The sequence below is a fragment of the Monopterus albus genome, unplaced genomic scaffold (genome assembly GCF_001952655.1).
Source record: "Monopterus albus unplaced genomic scaffold, M_albus_1.0 scaffold19.1, whole genome shotgun sequence".
Taxonomy (NCBI): Eukaryota; Metazoa; Chordata; class Actinopteri; order Synbranchiformes; family Synbranchidae; genus Monopterus; species Monopterus albus.
The window spans coordinates 1053857-1071272 of NW_018127899.1; the positions used below are offsets into that span (position 1 = coordinate 1053857).

Here is a 17416-nt window from a genome sequence, read left to right on the forward strand (position 1 = left end):
CATCAACCGAGACCTCTGCAGACCCCATCAAACCTGTTGTTTGATTGTCTAAATAAATATTAATGAAAGCAAATGAAAAAACCTTAAAAATGAGCATCAGATAGTGAATTTCCAGCTCCAGTGTTTCTTTACATCCTGAGCTGGCACAGTGTAATATTCAGCCAATGAAGCTGAGAGAGACTGACCACTAAAAATAGACCAAATGAAAGCCACACACCACAGGCCTGATTCAGAACAATGAAGGGCAGAGATAATTTCATTTGGCTATGTACTGTCCAGTCCAGAGATAGTCCACAATAACAAGTGTGAGATACTGATGGCAAATTGAAGCAAGGCTTTGAAACTCCCTCCCCGTCACCAGAGACACACCACCGTCCTTTGATGCACAGGGAAGCGTTCAGTGAAATTAATCACTCAGAGATGGAAAATGGCTGAGAGAGAGAGAGGGAGAGAGAGAGGCATGTGGGAACAAGAAAGACATGGCTAGTCACGCAAAGAGAGGGAGAAATAGAAGGATGAGACTGGATAGTAAGACGCCGCAATCGAGCTGGCCACACTGTGCCTGTTAAAATATCTCATCAAAATCAGGCTTATAATTATTTTCATGTGAAACACTTTGCAGACCTTTTTGGGTCCAAACCCAGATGGTAGTCCACCAGCTGACGACCACTGCTTTAGAGGTTGTCCAGGCATCTGATTGCTTAGATCACCTACAGTACCCTGTGGTTGTACATTTTAACGATGATCTTTCCCTGACATTAATAAGATCTTAACCATAATGAAATGTGCAAATAGATTTAAAAACCAAAAACTAAATGATGCCCTTTGTTCATGAGGCAATAGCACAAATATTTAAGATCTCACAAAGCCATTTAAAAGTCATACATTTGCACCTGATTCAGCTCTGCCAAAAACTAACAAATATATTTTGGTTACTGTTGAAATTGTTACCTAAAATTGAAGAGTTAACCAAAATCAGAAACAAAAGCAACTTTACGGCTGATTTCGGAGAGACAGACTGGGGTGTAAAATATTATCTTATTCATTGAAGTTAATTTATGTCAGAATGTGCCATAATCTTGCAATGACATCGTGCTGTGTATGTCTGGAGCACAGTGTCATCTCAGTTGTCATTCTTGATCTTTATTAGTGTGATTCGCCTCCACTCAACTGAGCAGACGTGTGATGCTTCACTTGGAGGCAGTTGGGTGAGAACAAAAACAAACACACATATACAGTAGTTATGCAAACTTACAAACCAGCATCACAGGATAAAGCAGAACATCTAAAAATATCTTCACATATCAAAAACCGAAACATGAGGGTATGCACGCACACACACACACACACACACACACACACACACACACACACACACAGACAGACAAGATCTGAGACACTGTGACAAACAGGGAATGACTGTAGGCAGAGGTGATTACATAACTCAGCAACAGCGACACATTCTTACATCATATTTCTTCAGCAGACCCATTGAGCTGCTTATTGATTCTGCCTCACACACACACACACACACACAGACACACACAGACAGAAACAAACAGACAGGCATGGATGTAGATGCCTAACAGTCACTTACTTCCATCTCACTTCTTTCTCTACCTTCTTGGATCTCTCTCACATAGTGTTACGCTTCTGAATATTTACAAGGACACTTATTTCTATACCGCCCTCCCTAGCCCTCCGCCCTATCATAATTAAATTCTCAACTCTTGTCCTAATTCTAAGCTAACCTCGGCCTAACTTTAACCCTAAAGTCAAGTCACAGGTCACATGATTTACCCAGTAGAAACAAACTTTGCTGCTGAAGAATATGGCATCATTTTGCTTCTGCTAAATACAGGACTCCCCAGTAAAAGAAAAAAGAGCTGTACATTTACCATATCATAAAGATGCCATTCAGCACAAACAACTTCGCACAGCCCTGTTTTTTGACAACAGTTGTTCTTCAGTGACAAAGACTTCAGAGCAGCGTGAGAGCACAGCCCTATTAGAAACACGTGAAATAATACTTGTGTTATTGTTTATCACATTACAAATTTTTGGACTAAACATTCTGCTACACAAATATGCACCAAATAAACAGGACCGAGATTCTAAAGTCTTCAGTGCCGACCTAGTAGACAGATTTTAATACATAGCACTACTGACATTTCAGTCAGTACTGAGAAAGTGTTTTCACCTCTACTTCGGGTAATTGCCAATTTTAATCTGTTATTTTGTAACATCAAGCCATTGGCTGATGACATTTGCATTTCTGCGGGTAACACACTTCTTTGTCTCTTCTGGCATTTAGGCATCTTACTCTGTTTATGCCAAACAAATCAGATCATTTTTGTGGATTTTTTCATCCATTTTAAAAAGCTGATTTTGCTAAGTAAATGAAGACATGGGAAGAGTGAGAGGAGGAAGTCTGAGCTGCTGATAAGTTTAAATGCTATTTTCTTATATTAATTAGAAACAAAGAATAAATTCAGACATTTATTCATATAACAATGTCCCTGATTATTTCTTTAAGCTTCAGCTCAGTTTAGGCTCCTTCAGAAAACAAGCTGGGAAGTTACCAGTGACATCTTCCCATTGGGTGAACTGTCCCTTTCACTGCACAGTGTTTACCATCTCAGCATGTTTACAGTCTGCCATTAGGCCGGCTGCTGTTTAACTATTCATCTCATTTGGCTGATGGAGTCAGTGTGTGCTTTCATCAGCATCTTAGCCCATTTTCATGCCCCTGCCTCGCTTCACTTCAAAGACAAACAAGTGATCCTAAAATCACTTGCTGATTTTCAATTCAAAGCACTAAATGTAAAAGAATCAAAAATCAAACTGTGAGCTCAAACAGTTTTTTGTGCCACTTTTTCTTACACTAATTAGTGACTTCCTAATTAGTGTAAGAAAAAAATAACTTTTTGCCCCTTTGCTTTTAATTATGAGTCTCTAATATAAATAGGAAAAGACATATTCTGCATGTCTGTATATTTGTTTGTTTGTGCATGTGTGTGCATGGTAACGTGCTACTTACATTAAAGGCTTTTCCAAGCGGCTTCCCAGGGAGCCGACTATTTCACCCAGAGTACAGAAAGCCTGGCCCAGGAAGTCCTACATGTGTGAAAAACACAAGTAAACACATGAAACCAAAACCGAGAAACCCACAGGGTGAAAAGCACAGCTATAATGTACAATTTCCTTCATGTTTCTTTATTTAACATGCACAGTTCACTTCTAAGACCTAAAGCACTATTAATTACTATTAACTATTCACACTGGAAAAAGTTTAACTACAGCAAAGCTGCTCTGGAGAAAAATGTTGCTTATTACAGCTAAAACTTGACAGGGATTCCCAGAAACCACTGATGATTTAAAGAAAACTACCAATTAAAGTGTATAATAACTATTAGTTGTAACCTGCTACTTATCATCACAATATCTACAAACTAGGCAGTCATGTGTTTGGCTGTTGCTCCTGTTAGAGCAAGTGATCAGTCAACACACAGGTTAGCAGAAACGTAAAAAAGAAGAGAAAGCTGTAGAATTTTACAAGAAAGAAAAACTGCTCAGTTTGTGCAAGAACTTCTTCAGGCTGCATTCAGTTTAGGTGTTGTAATATTAAAGCTTCAAAATGGATTTAATACCGAACAGCTCCCATTCTATTTTCCTTGCACATTTTGCACACTGACATCTGAGTGCAGTGTGTTGATCACTGCAGGGTGACAACACTCCACTGAGAAAGGTCTGTGTTTGAGGAGTTTGTGGAGCAGCAAGAAAAGCTAAGCACAGAGAGGGAAGGGGGAATTAAAAAGTCAGGCCTGGACTGAGGTAGCCCCAACTAGATTGTGTATGCATGTGTGCTTTGTGCATGTTATGTGTGTGTAAAAGTTCTTGACAGATGAGCCGTGTTGAGCCCAGCGGGTAGAAAGCTGCTCCTCAGATTTTTGCCGGTGCTGAGCAAATTTCTCCCCCAGCCGAGATCTCGAACTAAAAAGAGATGACAAAAACACTGTGGCCTTTCCATAGGAAGTGTGCTGCCTGCTTGCTGCCCCAGCCCAATACCCGCTGTGCCTCAGACCTCTACAAGGCTACAGGCTGAGGCACCTCAGAGTAACTGGCTCAGTGGTGGCAGGAAGTCAATGGCAAGGAGGGCGTCTCTGAGCAACAAAGATCACAGCTGAATTCTACCAGTCCTATATTCCTGCTTCACTCTGACCATTAGGCCTCCAAAACTGTCCGAGTGCTGCAGTGAGGTAAAGGGAAATTCCAATATTTTTCCACATGGTTCAGATTCTTATATTTCTGTTATTTGTCACTAAAACATTTCATCAATCATAATGAGTAACTCTTCCACTCTGACTCTATACCAAAACATGTTGAACATTTCACAAGAACAACAAGGTCTGAAAACTTTGTCTAAATTTGTGTAGCATCATCTCATAATCCCCAACATTCATGTTCAGATCCCTGAGAGAGGTTTTGAACCTTGGATTGGGAATAACAGTTTCAAGACAAGTCCACGTCCTGTACTGTCAGTACAGTACTGTCTTGAGTTCAAATCTAGTGCAGTCAGGGAAATCTTTCTTACTCTGCAACTTCAAACAGTTTAAGAATAACAAATATGGCACAAAAAACCTAGGGTTAAGGTTAGAAGAAAAACACAGGAAATATGTGCTTTTCTAGCAATACTAAGTTTAATAAGGGGATTAAAAGTTTGTAGTAAAATCCTGCCTGCTCCCACACAGCCAGTTAACTTAATTACTGCCTACAACGAAGCTACTTCCCTGCTGGGATCGCCGAGTTTAAAATAATGAATATAAAGTAAAATGAGATGTGAATTTGTGAGAAGGATATTGGTGCATTTTATCACAAAAATCAAAAGAAGTATAATAAAGAATTTTGAACAGGGCTGTGACAAGCATCTGTCAGGATAAAAAAAAGTAACACTGACTTCATCTGCAGGAAACAGGATACCCAGCCCTTCATTAGATTTTGCTTTAATCTCTTTCTACACATCTCCCCCTGCAGCCATATCTGCACAATGGATGCAAACCATATGGCAGAGCAAAAACATCTGCTGTGATGGGAGGAAGGATGCATCCACAATCCCTATAGCAGTGAAGCTGCTAAGAGAGATACTGTACTTGTGTACATTTTTTCAGTTATTTATAGCTATGTGACTGGGGACAGACTGCGCCTGGACAGTGGAGCATCACTGCGTGCCACATCTCCAATCCCACACATCCACAGCGATGACAGGATGCATCCAAGCGTCCTCAGTTGTCACGCTGCGAGTGAGTCGCTGTGCTCACATGCTCAGCATTCTCAGTAGAAGCCCGGGGGCACGCTGAGGTTTGGGTTGAGGGAGAAGACTCAGCTTGCAGTTGGCAATGAGCATGATGATGGGCAATAGGAGAGAAGCTGGCTGTGGAGATAGAGCTCGAGTAATAGACAAAACTGCAGTAGGGCGCTATTGAAACCGTGTACTGAAAGAAGAGTGAAGAATGGGGCTGTAGGGGTGTGAAAGTTATGTGTTTTAAGGCAGACTGATTAGTGCTGTGGGATAACTAGAACATGCAATCCTTCAGCAGCAGTGGCAGGATGTTCTCCATTTGCAAAGCTGCACCCTCATGAGAAAAAAGCATAGGCAAAACTAAACAGGCTTTTGATAAGACATAACAAAGCTGATTACTAAAGCCTGTGCGCTGACAGTTATCTCTGAAATTTAAGTGATTTAGACTTGGAAAAACCCTGTCAGATTGTAGATGTTCTTTTTCTTCCTCTTGTTGTCACTGTCTCTTCATAAAGCACGTTTTAACCAGATGGCCGACATAAAGTAGTGCTGATGAGTCAACTGATGGAAAATTAACTGACAACAATAACATAATACCATAATATAATGATTTAATCTCCAACCCTGTCTGCTTGAAATTACTTTCATATCCTTCTAATTTAAAACAGCAAACATGCTTTGGAGCAAACACTGTGCAGCCAGGTGTCAGAATGTGAGGATATGTTGCTTTTCTTATGGCTGTAGACCGAGTTTTGTTAAATGTGATATTTATCTATAAAGACAAATGTCTATAAATGTTAATTTCACCACTTTTGAGGAGAGTCCACACTGGAAATAATAAAGGCAACCACAAGTTTATTTTTAAAATAGTTAAACTCCTTAATAACAAAACAAGTAACCAAAGAAATTATATTAAAAACATAAGTCATTCTAAGTGATATTAACCATGTGTTGCTTTGTAATTTGCACATACTGGTTTTTCTACAAACAAAGCACGTCCACACCTATAGTGTGAGAAACATGTCTCAGATAGATTTCATGGTGTAAAAAGTCACAATGAATGTCTTTGGTCAGAAAACCCTGAGTATTTTCTTCAGGAGAGTTTACATGGTTCCTTTGTTCCTGTTACGTCACTGTCACCTCTGACATTCAGATTCAAATCAGGCTGCCATTGTAATGGAAGGGTAAACATTTGGCTGTATAATATTTCCATGAATGCATGACTGATTATTGAACAGCTGAGGTGAAGAAGACACTCACGTGTTTAGAGAGGTTGTCGCTCTTGCAGTCTAAATCATATCTAGAGAGGAGAGAAGAGGTAAAACATGAGAACAGAAACCGTAATGGGCTGAAAGGTTTGAGCAGCAGGTCTGTGACTGAAAGGCTGCCAAAACACAAATTAGCAGTCTATGACACATTTATTTACCTCGTCACTATTAATGCAAGGTACCGCTCAATAATCACCTCAAAGAAGCTGTTCAGGTTTAAAGCTTCTGGTTACGGCACCAAAAGCTCTGCTAATCCTATTTCATGCATGGCCGTATAGCAGCGTCAGTGGCCTCAGGATCATTACTGGCTGTCAGACGAAAAGCTTAACACTTTACCCAGCAATTTTTCCAGTTTAAAGCATTGATGTTTCAGTAGCAGCTGTTCACACCCAATGACAACCGTTGATGTTTTACCATTTACATAAAAGATATATAAAGAATAAGACAGGTAAAAGAATAATTAACCAGATCAAACACTGTAGTATAATTTAAAACACTGCAGTAGCATATGGAATTTTAATAAGAAAACTAGATTGGAGACAAAGATCCAATTAAAAAAAGTCAATGCAGCACAGCCAAAGATGTCATCTTTTTTATTACATGCATTCTTCTTTTTCAAAACCTGGTGCCTACATTACCCACAATGCAATTCAACCCCAAACAGTTTGGTAGATGATACAAGTGTGTTATCATATTAGAGGCTAATGTAACCTCAAGCTGAACCTGTGTGTTCTTTCTATAGACAGCATGCCATGTAAGATAAGGCATCTGCTGACAAAGCTGGGAGATGCTGTGTGTCACTACAGGAGGGGGCACCACTGCAGTGCTGTTACTACTGTAGTTCCATAAGAGCAAGGTAATGCACTGCTGTTAGGCAACATGCTGCCTAGAAAATGTACAGGTGCGCTTCATGTTGACTCTGTTGCTCCCAAATGTTCATAAACTATTTATTTAATAATGCCAGACTTAAAGTGGAAGGAGGGGGAGAAAACATAGTACTGATGTACAGTATGATGATTTGGATGCACATGTTTACCAAAACAGGAAGTAGAGGCCCCACGGAGCCTCATGAGTGCACATTTGCTATGTGTGACTTAATATGTGTGTGTTTATGTGGATGGCATCACTGTGCAATGGCACTGGACCAGACAGGACCTCTCTTGGTCCTGTGCTGTCTGTCTTGCCGGGAGCGTCTGCTCAGAGCTCTGTTTGAATTGAACTGAGAGATGATGACTAACGGCTGAAGAGGCAGTCAAACAACAGGCAACAGCACACTGACACACGAGCTCCATAACGGTTTTAGGAATGTTTCAGTTGAGAACAGATTTTGATTTCCTACTCCAGAGGAAATAAACTTAATATATTTTTTTAGAATCAGAATCAGCATAAGGCTGTGTAATATAACAAAATAGCAGTATTAACATCAACAACCAAACAATGCAGAAAAAGCAGTATAAACAGACAGTTAACAATGCAGACAACAAAGGAATGTTCATTGGAATGAGATAATTAGGGATAAAACAGAGTACTTAAAACTAGAGACCTGTACAAATCTGTATAATCTGTACGAGGTATATTTACAGGTATTGCACTGAGGTTTATTGTCCAATCATACTGTCATGGGTCACGTGTTCATCAGAGCGACGTCCTGGGGGAAGAAACTGTCCTTGTGCCTGGTTGTCTTGGTGCACAGTGACCTGTAACACCGTCCAGAGGGGAGGAGTTCAAACAGATTGTATCCGGGGTGTGAGGGGTCTGCAGTGATCCAGTGATCCTCTCCACCCTCCTTTTGACCTGTGAGGTGTACAGGTCCTCCATGGAGGGCAGGCTCACACCAATGACCTTTTCTGCAGTCCTGACTGTCCACTGAAGTCTGTACTTGTCCAGTTTGGTTGCTGAGCCAAACCAGACAGTGATGGAGGTGCAGAGAACAGGCAGTCCTTTTAGTCCTTTTTGGTGGGTATTTCTCTTCATTTTTTAAAGATCTGATCCAATTTGCCACACAACCACCTGGGGGTTTCTAGCGACTTCTGTGAAGAGCTCAAGTATTAAAAAAAAAAAAAAAACTAAGAGGAGCGCTGAAGATGGCCAGAGGTGAGATGAGCGTTAGCAGCATTTCCAGGCACAGATAGCAGCAGAGGAAGCAAAGTGTGTCATGGCTTTGAGGGATGCTTCAGCAGCAGCCACATCCTTGCTGTGAGTAACCACAGGGCCATTAGGCCCGACAACCATAACAAGGCCTAATGCTCACCCAGTCACAACGAGACCTACTGGGAGTCAGGCTAGCTACACACACACACACACACACACACACACACACACACACACACACACACACTCCATCATCCTCCATCCACTCCCTCCACTGTTTGTCAGCTTTTAACATCTTGCATGATGAATCTGCACTACGCAGATGGTCAAACACACACAATAAAATCCCACACACAAACTCGTATATACAAAATATCACACCAGTGATTCATACTTGCCAAGCACACAGGCATGCATGCTCACACACATAGAAAACACACACGCACACACATATATACACATGCATATGATGACAATCATATGCACACACCCAAATATTACACTTTCACGCGTTGTACTTCCCTAAAAGTACAAACAAAAACCTGAACACACATGCTTATAAGTCTACACACCTTATCTGAGAGACTTATATGCAGCTTTAATCCAATACACTGCCTGCACATGCACTGACGCCACACACACGCACACACACTAGCGTCTCTCCTTGACCTTCACTGTAACCTCCCACAGCTTGTAAGCAGCATGCGGCCCTGCTGACAGGCCAACAAGTAAACAAACAAAAGAGCCGTTCCATATTTCATGAGCTATCACGAGAAAATAAAGTTACTGTGTGTGAGGCTGAAACACAACAGAGAAAATTCCAGAATATCGTAATCACCTGGACAGCTTGACTTTTAGGGCTACATGAGCAAATACGACTTTCACCTTTACCAACAAAGTGACTCAAAACACGGGTGTGTCTGATACAAACAAGACAACATGTAAATGTTCTATTATTAGCTACAATCAGGAAATCTGTCAGTCTCAACAAACCTGACCCAGTCCACCAATCAGGACAATTTTCTAACTGTCAGTCACATCACATCCCAGTTCACCATCTTTCCAACCAGTAAACAGCATTGCTGCCATTTTAGCAACCAATTAACACAACCTCAGTGACTTATTGTAAAAAATAGAGAGCACAGGCCTAGGATAAGACTCTTCTCCTCATTAAGCGTTTAGTAAACATTCTGTGCCCTTGCGTTCATGTAAGGACTCTGGACTTCCTGTATTGTTAGGCTTGCTTAATCCCCTTATGTTTGTATGCATATTCTGTAGTTAGTCCTGCTTAGGCTCATCTACGTTCTTTGTCTTGTTTTTGTTAATTCTGCCACTGCTATGCCTTGTTCTTGTAGCCTTTGTTGATATTAAATCCCCTTCACCCTTATCTCCTCGCCTGCTGTCTCCATTAAGGTTCACTTCCTAAATAACCCTGGGATTAGCTAATCAGCGCAAGCTCCTTCATCTAAGCTTCAGCACTTGGCTACCAGCTGAGAAGTCATGTCCAACCATATTCGTGCAAGTGGTCATTTTTAATTTTACTCTGATTCTTCATCCCACCGCTATTTAATGCTTTAGCTCTCTCCACCACACCTAACCCCACCTTATGTACTATATTAAAGGTTTTGTTGAGTTAATTATGATTTAATTTTTATGTCTTTATTAAAAACTTTCCATGCAAAATACTTGTTGCAGCTCAAATTTTTTGAGAGCTTTGTCCAAGACAAAAACCTTCTGCACCAAATCCAACACTTAAACAGTTTGCTCTAAATTAGAGATGCACAGACCGATCAGCAGAGATCGTAATTGGCCAGTTTCCAGCGTGATCAGCCTGCATTTGCCCTCTGCTGACGGCATTTTGTTTGAGTGGTCGGGCCTGAAAAAAACTCTGTACTAACCCAGAGATACCTACCTACCCACTGCTTAAGGCGGTCATTTAAAATTGTATGATCAACTGTGTCAAGGCCTGCACTTCAGTCTAAAAGGACTGAACAATCTCCTGCATCTGCTCTTGAAAGGAGGTCATTTGTTACTTTATTTGGTTTATTCATTTATTTATTTCAAGTTTTGAAATGGTCAGTTTTCTGATTCCACTAATATCCAACTGTGAAGACAAACAACCAGTACATAAAATGAATCATAATTATTGCAAAATGCCAAGTGTATGATTAGCTGTGTGAATCTGATCCTATTTTATCTCTAAGCACCGTATGAATGGGAAGAATTTGGTGAAAAAGTGGCACCATGAAAACTTTTTATTTAAAACAGAGAAGATGCACCTCTCCCTGTGCACAGGCACATGAATATTTCAGTCTTAACTTTGCTCTGCACAGAGCAGTTCATGCCTGCAGATCACACACAAGTACACAAAAACAAACATGAACTCACGTAATTGTTAACTCACAAGTCAAAGCGTAGATTCTGCCTCTCCTCAAAGAAATAGTCCAGGATGAATTTGCGGACAAAGTCAGGATTGAGGGTGTTATCTATGACTTCTGTCCTGCCAAACTAGAAGAGGAATGAGACAGGTGGTGTTTAAAAAAACATTTTGGATCAAAAACTGAATATGGATAATTATGTTATTTACGAATAATCTGACAAAAAGGCTCAAATCTTGTGACAGTGTGGCATGCTAATAAGACAATATACTACATGTTAAATGCTAGATGTCTAACACCGTGCCTAAGTGACATACTGAGCCTGAAATGTCCAATGGTTTGCCACTGTACAAAGGATAAACCTTGTTAATATACTGTAGGTAACAACATGGCCACTCCACCGCTGCGCCACTTAGCCCAAACATTACAGGTTTATCCCATTAGAATAGGATATTTATTATTTATTTTTCTTCCATCCAGTGATTTTGTTTTCCAGAAATGAACACTGGAGCTTTAAAGGGCTGACAGAGTATCAGCTGCTATTTGATCATTTCACATGCTCAAATACTTACTGTACTTACTTAAAATAAGAAAGTTGGTCAATCTTAGCGTTTGACACGGGCTAAACATGTCAGGAGGTTGTTCAGACTTCACGGGTCCCAAATCCAAAATGGAAACCATGACGAAATTTGGCAAAATGATTTTACAGTTTTTCAAAAAATGAGACCTTAAACACTGAGGCTGCAATTTGCAATATGAGACTGTCTCTTGCTCATTAAAACAGTTTGAACACACGTATCGTCAGTTTTAGAAAAACATCTGCCAAATGAACATTGTAATAAAATCAAGTTCTCTCATTCATTTTGACATGTTTCACTAGTAAAACTGTGCATGTGACCCATGCATGAGTATGCCAGATCCCTGAAGGGCAGTGACAATCATTTGTTAAAGGTCAAGCTGCCATTTGCTCTCTGCTGGTAAAGGGTGCTCATGAATCGCTTTAGTGAAATCATGAATTGCTTTCATTATTTGCACTCCTGATCTGAAGGAGACGTGAGGATTGTCTCCAGAAGACAGTTAGACCTGCTCCAAAATGAAAACAAGAATGCAAACAAACCCTGACAGTCCATATATACTGTAACTTGGACAACTGGGGTCCTGTGTTGGGTCTCACTTACTAGGAAATAAGACTCATAAAGACCTCTAGTTTAGATGGTGTACACCTAAACTACTTAAACCACACAAGTATTCTAACAGCGATGCCCTGAGAATCATACACCAGTGTCATTAAACATTTGCACACTTCCTGAAAATAAATGCAGCAGCAAGAGCGGGCCGTGTTATTGGTCTTATCATTTAACAAATAATCACTGACTGAGACTGCTGCATTGCTGCCATTTAAGCTCCCTGGTCATAAATAATTCCCCCACCTCAGTACTCACCTCTCTCCATTCCCTGTTGGCTATTCCTTGAGTGTATAGTACACAAACTGTCGAATTAGAAACAGGAAGAGAGAAACAGGACAGGGTTAGACTGATTGAAGAGAATTTAACAGTGAACAAACTGCACAGAGAAGCTTGTTGAGAGCGTGTTCTTACCCCGGTCCCCAGCACGAGAGGAAAACTCCCTAATTAAATGTCACTAGAACTGTGCCTTGCAGCAGGATGATATTTCAGTGAGGGGGTGAAGTGGAGGGGACGGGGATGAGAAAGTCCTCCTTACTGACATTCAAGTGTCTGCGTCTGAGGGAGTCTTGTGCTGCTTTTTGATGAAGGACCACTAGCAAGAAGCGAGCAAAACAATCAACTGGCACTAAAGTGACATTTCATTGGCATTCTATCTGCCTTTACTGTATTTGTACACGCCTGTCACATGGCAGCGACCGACACCGAAGGCCTCTGGGGTTGCACACTTGTAAATCTGTTTTAAATGTTTACACAATGAAAGAGTAAGTAGCAGAGCAGTGGAAATGCTAATGTAAGACATGAACTAAGGGTTACCATGCCAAAATATGTCATTATGGTTTGTTGTGAGTCTAAGTTAATACTGTGAATGTCTGCTTGGTAAAACTGGATATTGTAGAAATAATAAAAAGTAGTAGCAGCAGCAGTACTAGTAGTCAGGAATGGGTGATTAATTGAATTTTATTTTCAATTCCGATTTTGGCTTCTAACAATCATGAAAATAAAATAATTGAGATAAAACTATTAATGTGCCGCTCACATTTTTGCAGCGATGCTCTCATTTTGTCTTGTATTGTAAATCCAGCACACACCTTCAGCACACCCAGTGCAAGCATTTTTATATTGCACAAGTTAACGACACCTATGCTTGGCACTGTACTTGTAATAAAATCTCTGCAAGTAAAATGTCAGTAAGAGTAATCTACCAAAATACCTGATAATTAAGTATAAACTTGCATAGAGGCAGTCATTTCAGCTCTGACCGTGGTCTGTCATGCACCACCAGTTTGTTAACATAGCAAGTTTTTAAGCTACAAGCTAACTGTTATGAAGAAGTTAAAACAAAAGATTACTCGGGAGATTGAGTGATTCTTTAGGTTAATACAGGCAATACTTTTAATCCGAAGTAGCAAAGTTTTGTGTAACAGGTGTAACATGTTTAAAAGATATCCAATGTAGAAGGCAACACCTTCCACCAAGGCGACATGCATTATCATTAATTACAGCACTAATTAATTTATGCCTGAGCTAATGTATGAGTTAATGTATGAGCTATCACCAACTGATGAAATGACCTGACTGATTTAATCATGGATTCATTAAGTCGTGATGATGAGTGAAAATCAACAGGCCTGGCTGATGAATTCCTGTTTTTTTTTTTCCCCTCAAAACTGAACTTTTGTTATTCAGAATGAAGCTGCTGATGAGCCCAGATACACTATATAATCACTGTTGAAAATGTCACAGTGTTTTGGAGAGCAAACACAAAAAACAAACATCGTAATGACCCTGCGGCGTCTGGGGAGTACACAGATTTAACGTGCGTTGGCAGACTATCAGTCTGGGTGTTGTATATGTTGCACTGTGGATGGTGTGTAGTGAGCTATGGCTCAGCTGGTTCAATATACAGTCATCCTTTAATCTTGCACTGAAGCATCGGATGGCACATGGTCTTGGGGGGGGATTATACAACAATCACATGCCTGTAAATAGCGATGCATCCTCACATCCATACCAGTGTACTTTCAACCCTAGTCATCTTGCTGATGATGACAGCAGGAGCTCGACAATAGCACTGCTAACACCATCTCTGTTGTGAATGTAGGAGATCGTGCTGTTGCACACTTTAATAATGTCCCTCTCTTTTCCTCTCTGCTGAAGCACGCTGATCAAAGCTCACCCACATTCATGCACCAACATATAAACACACACAAACAGAAACATTGGTTTGTTGTCCAGCTTTATAAGCTAATATGAATGTGGTATGTGAGCCTGCCTGAGGCCCTGGATGTGTGTGCTTTTTGTGTGCGTCTCTGCTGAGGCGGTCTAATGTTGTGTGACTGGGGCCAATGCTGTCAGCAGTGCAGAGACATGGACGCAGCACAAGTGCCTCCTTGTATAAACATTAGGGCGGGCAGGGATGCTCATCCTCCTCTCCCACTGTCTGACACTTAAAGGTCCGGTCTGCAATTCTGAGAGCTCATCAATTATGAGTTCACACACACTAACCAACACTAAAAACTGCAGTGGGTTTGCTGTGCCTCACCCAGGTGGCAAAGTGCTGAATGCTTAGGAAATGAAGGAAGGCGATGCTGAAAAGAATGCATGCTAACCATGCCCTGGACAGAGGGTTAAAAAAAGAAGATACACATATTTGATTTCATTGTAAGTCCTCTCATATTTTCCTCCCATCACGTTTATTTTTAGAGGGCTTTTAACCAACGAGACTGTCACAGTCTCTTACAGAAAACAATGCAGGCACGACAGATGAAAACAGTAAGGAACTACATTATCCTCAAGCTTCTCTGTGTACATGAATATGAAATGTTCTTATCTTTGGTTTCATCTGAAATTTCCAACAATGGAGCTGATGGGGATATTTATTTTTAACACACCAAATGCTAAAGCTCTCACACAATTCATTAACACAATTCAAGCATCAGACTAGATTGAGTCGGTCGCTGTGTCAGATTAAGTGTTCACAGAGTCATAAATTCAGATATTGTATCAATCATAACCTGCCATCTTTCCCGACTTGAATAATGTCGCCTCCAAAGGTATGGCTGATGTGATTTATTTGGTATAATTCTCCTGACCTGTTATTTACAGGCTCACTGAAATGAAATCAATCATTTCTCATTCACTTCTCCATGTTCACAGTTGCAAAGCGCTCAGCTAATAACTACAGACATGTCATAGAAGTTGTCAAATCTGGCGAGAAACAGCAATAAAATTGTGACACATTCGTTTTTTCTTTTGTCAGTACATAGTGAGGTTTCACAAATTCTGCTTCACTTGTCTGCAACCATGACATAGTAAGAGGCGAAAAAACAAGCAAGTGTGTGTCCAACACTCAGTTTCATTCCTGGCGCCTCATGCCTGTCAGTAATCTGGCTGATAATGTGTAGCTGGATCTTGGCATATCTAAACAAGATAACAAATATGATCAGACCTTGCTAGTTTCTGGCATGTGACACTTCTTGATGCACAGTGCAACAGCTGCATGTCAGCATTTATCAAAAAGTATTAAGGTCTGACGCATAAACGCAAAACCGCTGCATGAAATTAGGAGTAGAATTACAACAGTCTGCATGTTTAAAAGGAAAACATCTTCAGAACAACACTCTGTGTCTCTCTTTCAAGGAAAATTGCTGCTGGATTGCAGACTGGGCCTTTAAAAAACACTGGACCAGTTGCCAAATTGCACCCCTGGTGTCAAGGGAGTGAGGAGTGTGTATGTGTGAATACGTCCTTTACTCTGTAGGAGGAAAGTGGCTGTTTTGTGTGTGAGGACGATTTGGTTCCCCTCACTCACACTGGGAGCAGAGAACAGTGACGAATACGACCCCTGACATATGCAAATGTCTACTGATTCACACTGGCGATGCAGAGTGTGTGTGTTCGTGTGTGTAAAGTTAAAATCTGCCTGCATGTGGAGGATGTTTATCTGTGGATATTTGTGTTTGTCTGCAGAATTTAAGGATCACATTTACACGTGCCTGTCAGCGTGTGTATAAGGATGTGTTCAGCCTGCTGAGAGTTGGTGCTTGTGTTCACATTTGCATGTGTGTGATGGAAAACAGGCTTACTTGGATCAGACTTGGAGAATGTGTCTCTGTCCAGGAGGTTTCTGAAAAACAAAGAGATACAATGACATAAAATTAAATGTGCAGATCTTCCCCTTCAACAAAGACAGTGGAACTCTAATGTTATTACATCGATAAACCTCAGATAATTAGCTCCCTTACTGACCACGACAATGTGTTTCCCCATAATAGTCCTCTGAGTTGATTTAAAAAAAGCCATTTAACCCAGCCATTGAAGCAACAACATTAAACAAGTCTATAAAATCAAGCTTAAAGTGGAGCGATTTATATTTCAAACAGAGAGAAAACAGCACTTTCACTTTTTTGCACTCCCTGGGCACCAGCAGCAACAGAGGAGGCTGCAATCAAATTTACATGACACTCTAGTCTTTGCTTTTTGCATGGGGAGGGATACATGCATCAAAGAGTCCCATCACAGAGCAGATGCTTGGCACCAGTGAGGCACTCCCTGGGCAGACAGCTCTGAAGGAATTATATATGCACACAAAGATGATAAGTCAAAGTTGCCTGAGACCCAAGGAGAAGGAAATCGAGGAGCACCTCAGGCTAAGGAAAGGGAGATCCGTCCTGCTGCGTCACTGGTGGTGGGCCTTGTTGATGTTAACTCTGTGTCGTTTGCTTACAGTGTCTAGGTCTCAGGAGGAGGTAGTCAGGAGGACAGGGACAAGTCTGACAAGATCCAGGAGAGCTGAACTGAACCTTCACTCACTGTCTGGGCTTGTACTCTTGCCAGATCCTACTGTTAGGTATTTTTAGTCAGATAGATATTGGATAGATACTTTATGTATTAGAAATGTTTAGTGGAGATAGGATGTCTAGTTAGACTGTTAAATTCTTAGGCATGCTTATGAGTTTCTACAGGGTACATCTGGTCAAGGATAACTAGAGAGAAGAGTTGATGACTGTCAGCAGACAGGGTGTTTAATATTATTATTATGACGTGTATAACTGTAGCCTTAGCCATAATATGTTCTTATGTTTAAGTCACGACAAGTACTAGAGGTCGTGTGAGAATGTTTTTAGCTACACACCACTTAATCAACAGACACACACACACATTGATTTGCTTCATGTTTTGACTACTGCTATG

At 40.7% G+C, this 17416-nt stretch overlaps 1 protein-coding gene across 1 annotated transcript in view; it reads right to left on the reverse strand.

The window, feature by feature from the left end:
* Positions 1-17416, reverse strand: part of LOC109956378 (copine-8-like) — a 50383-nt gene that overhangs the window by 23935 nt on the left and 9032 nt on the right. Inside the window, exons 2-6 of the mRNA XM_020593430.1 lie at positions 16309-16349; positions 12479-12525; positions 11063-11166; positions 6560-6599; positions 3041-3117 (exon numbers count right to left, since the gene is read on the reverse strand). Of these exons, the coding sequence (XP_020449086.1) occupies positions 3041-3117; positions 6560-6599; positions 11063-11166; positions 12479-12525; positions 16309-16349 (309 nt within the window). The remainder of the gene's footprint in view (positions 1-3040; positions 3118-6559; positions 6600-11062; positions 11167-12478; positions 12526-16308; positions 16350-17416) is intronic.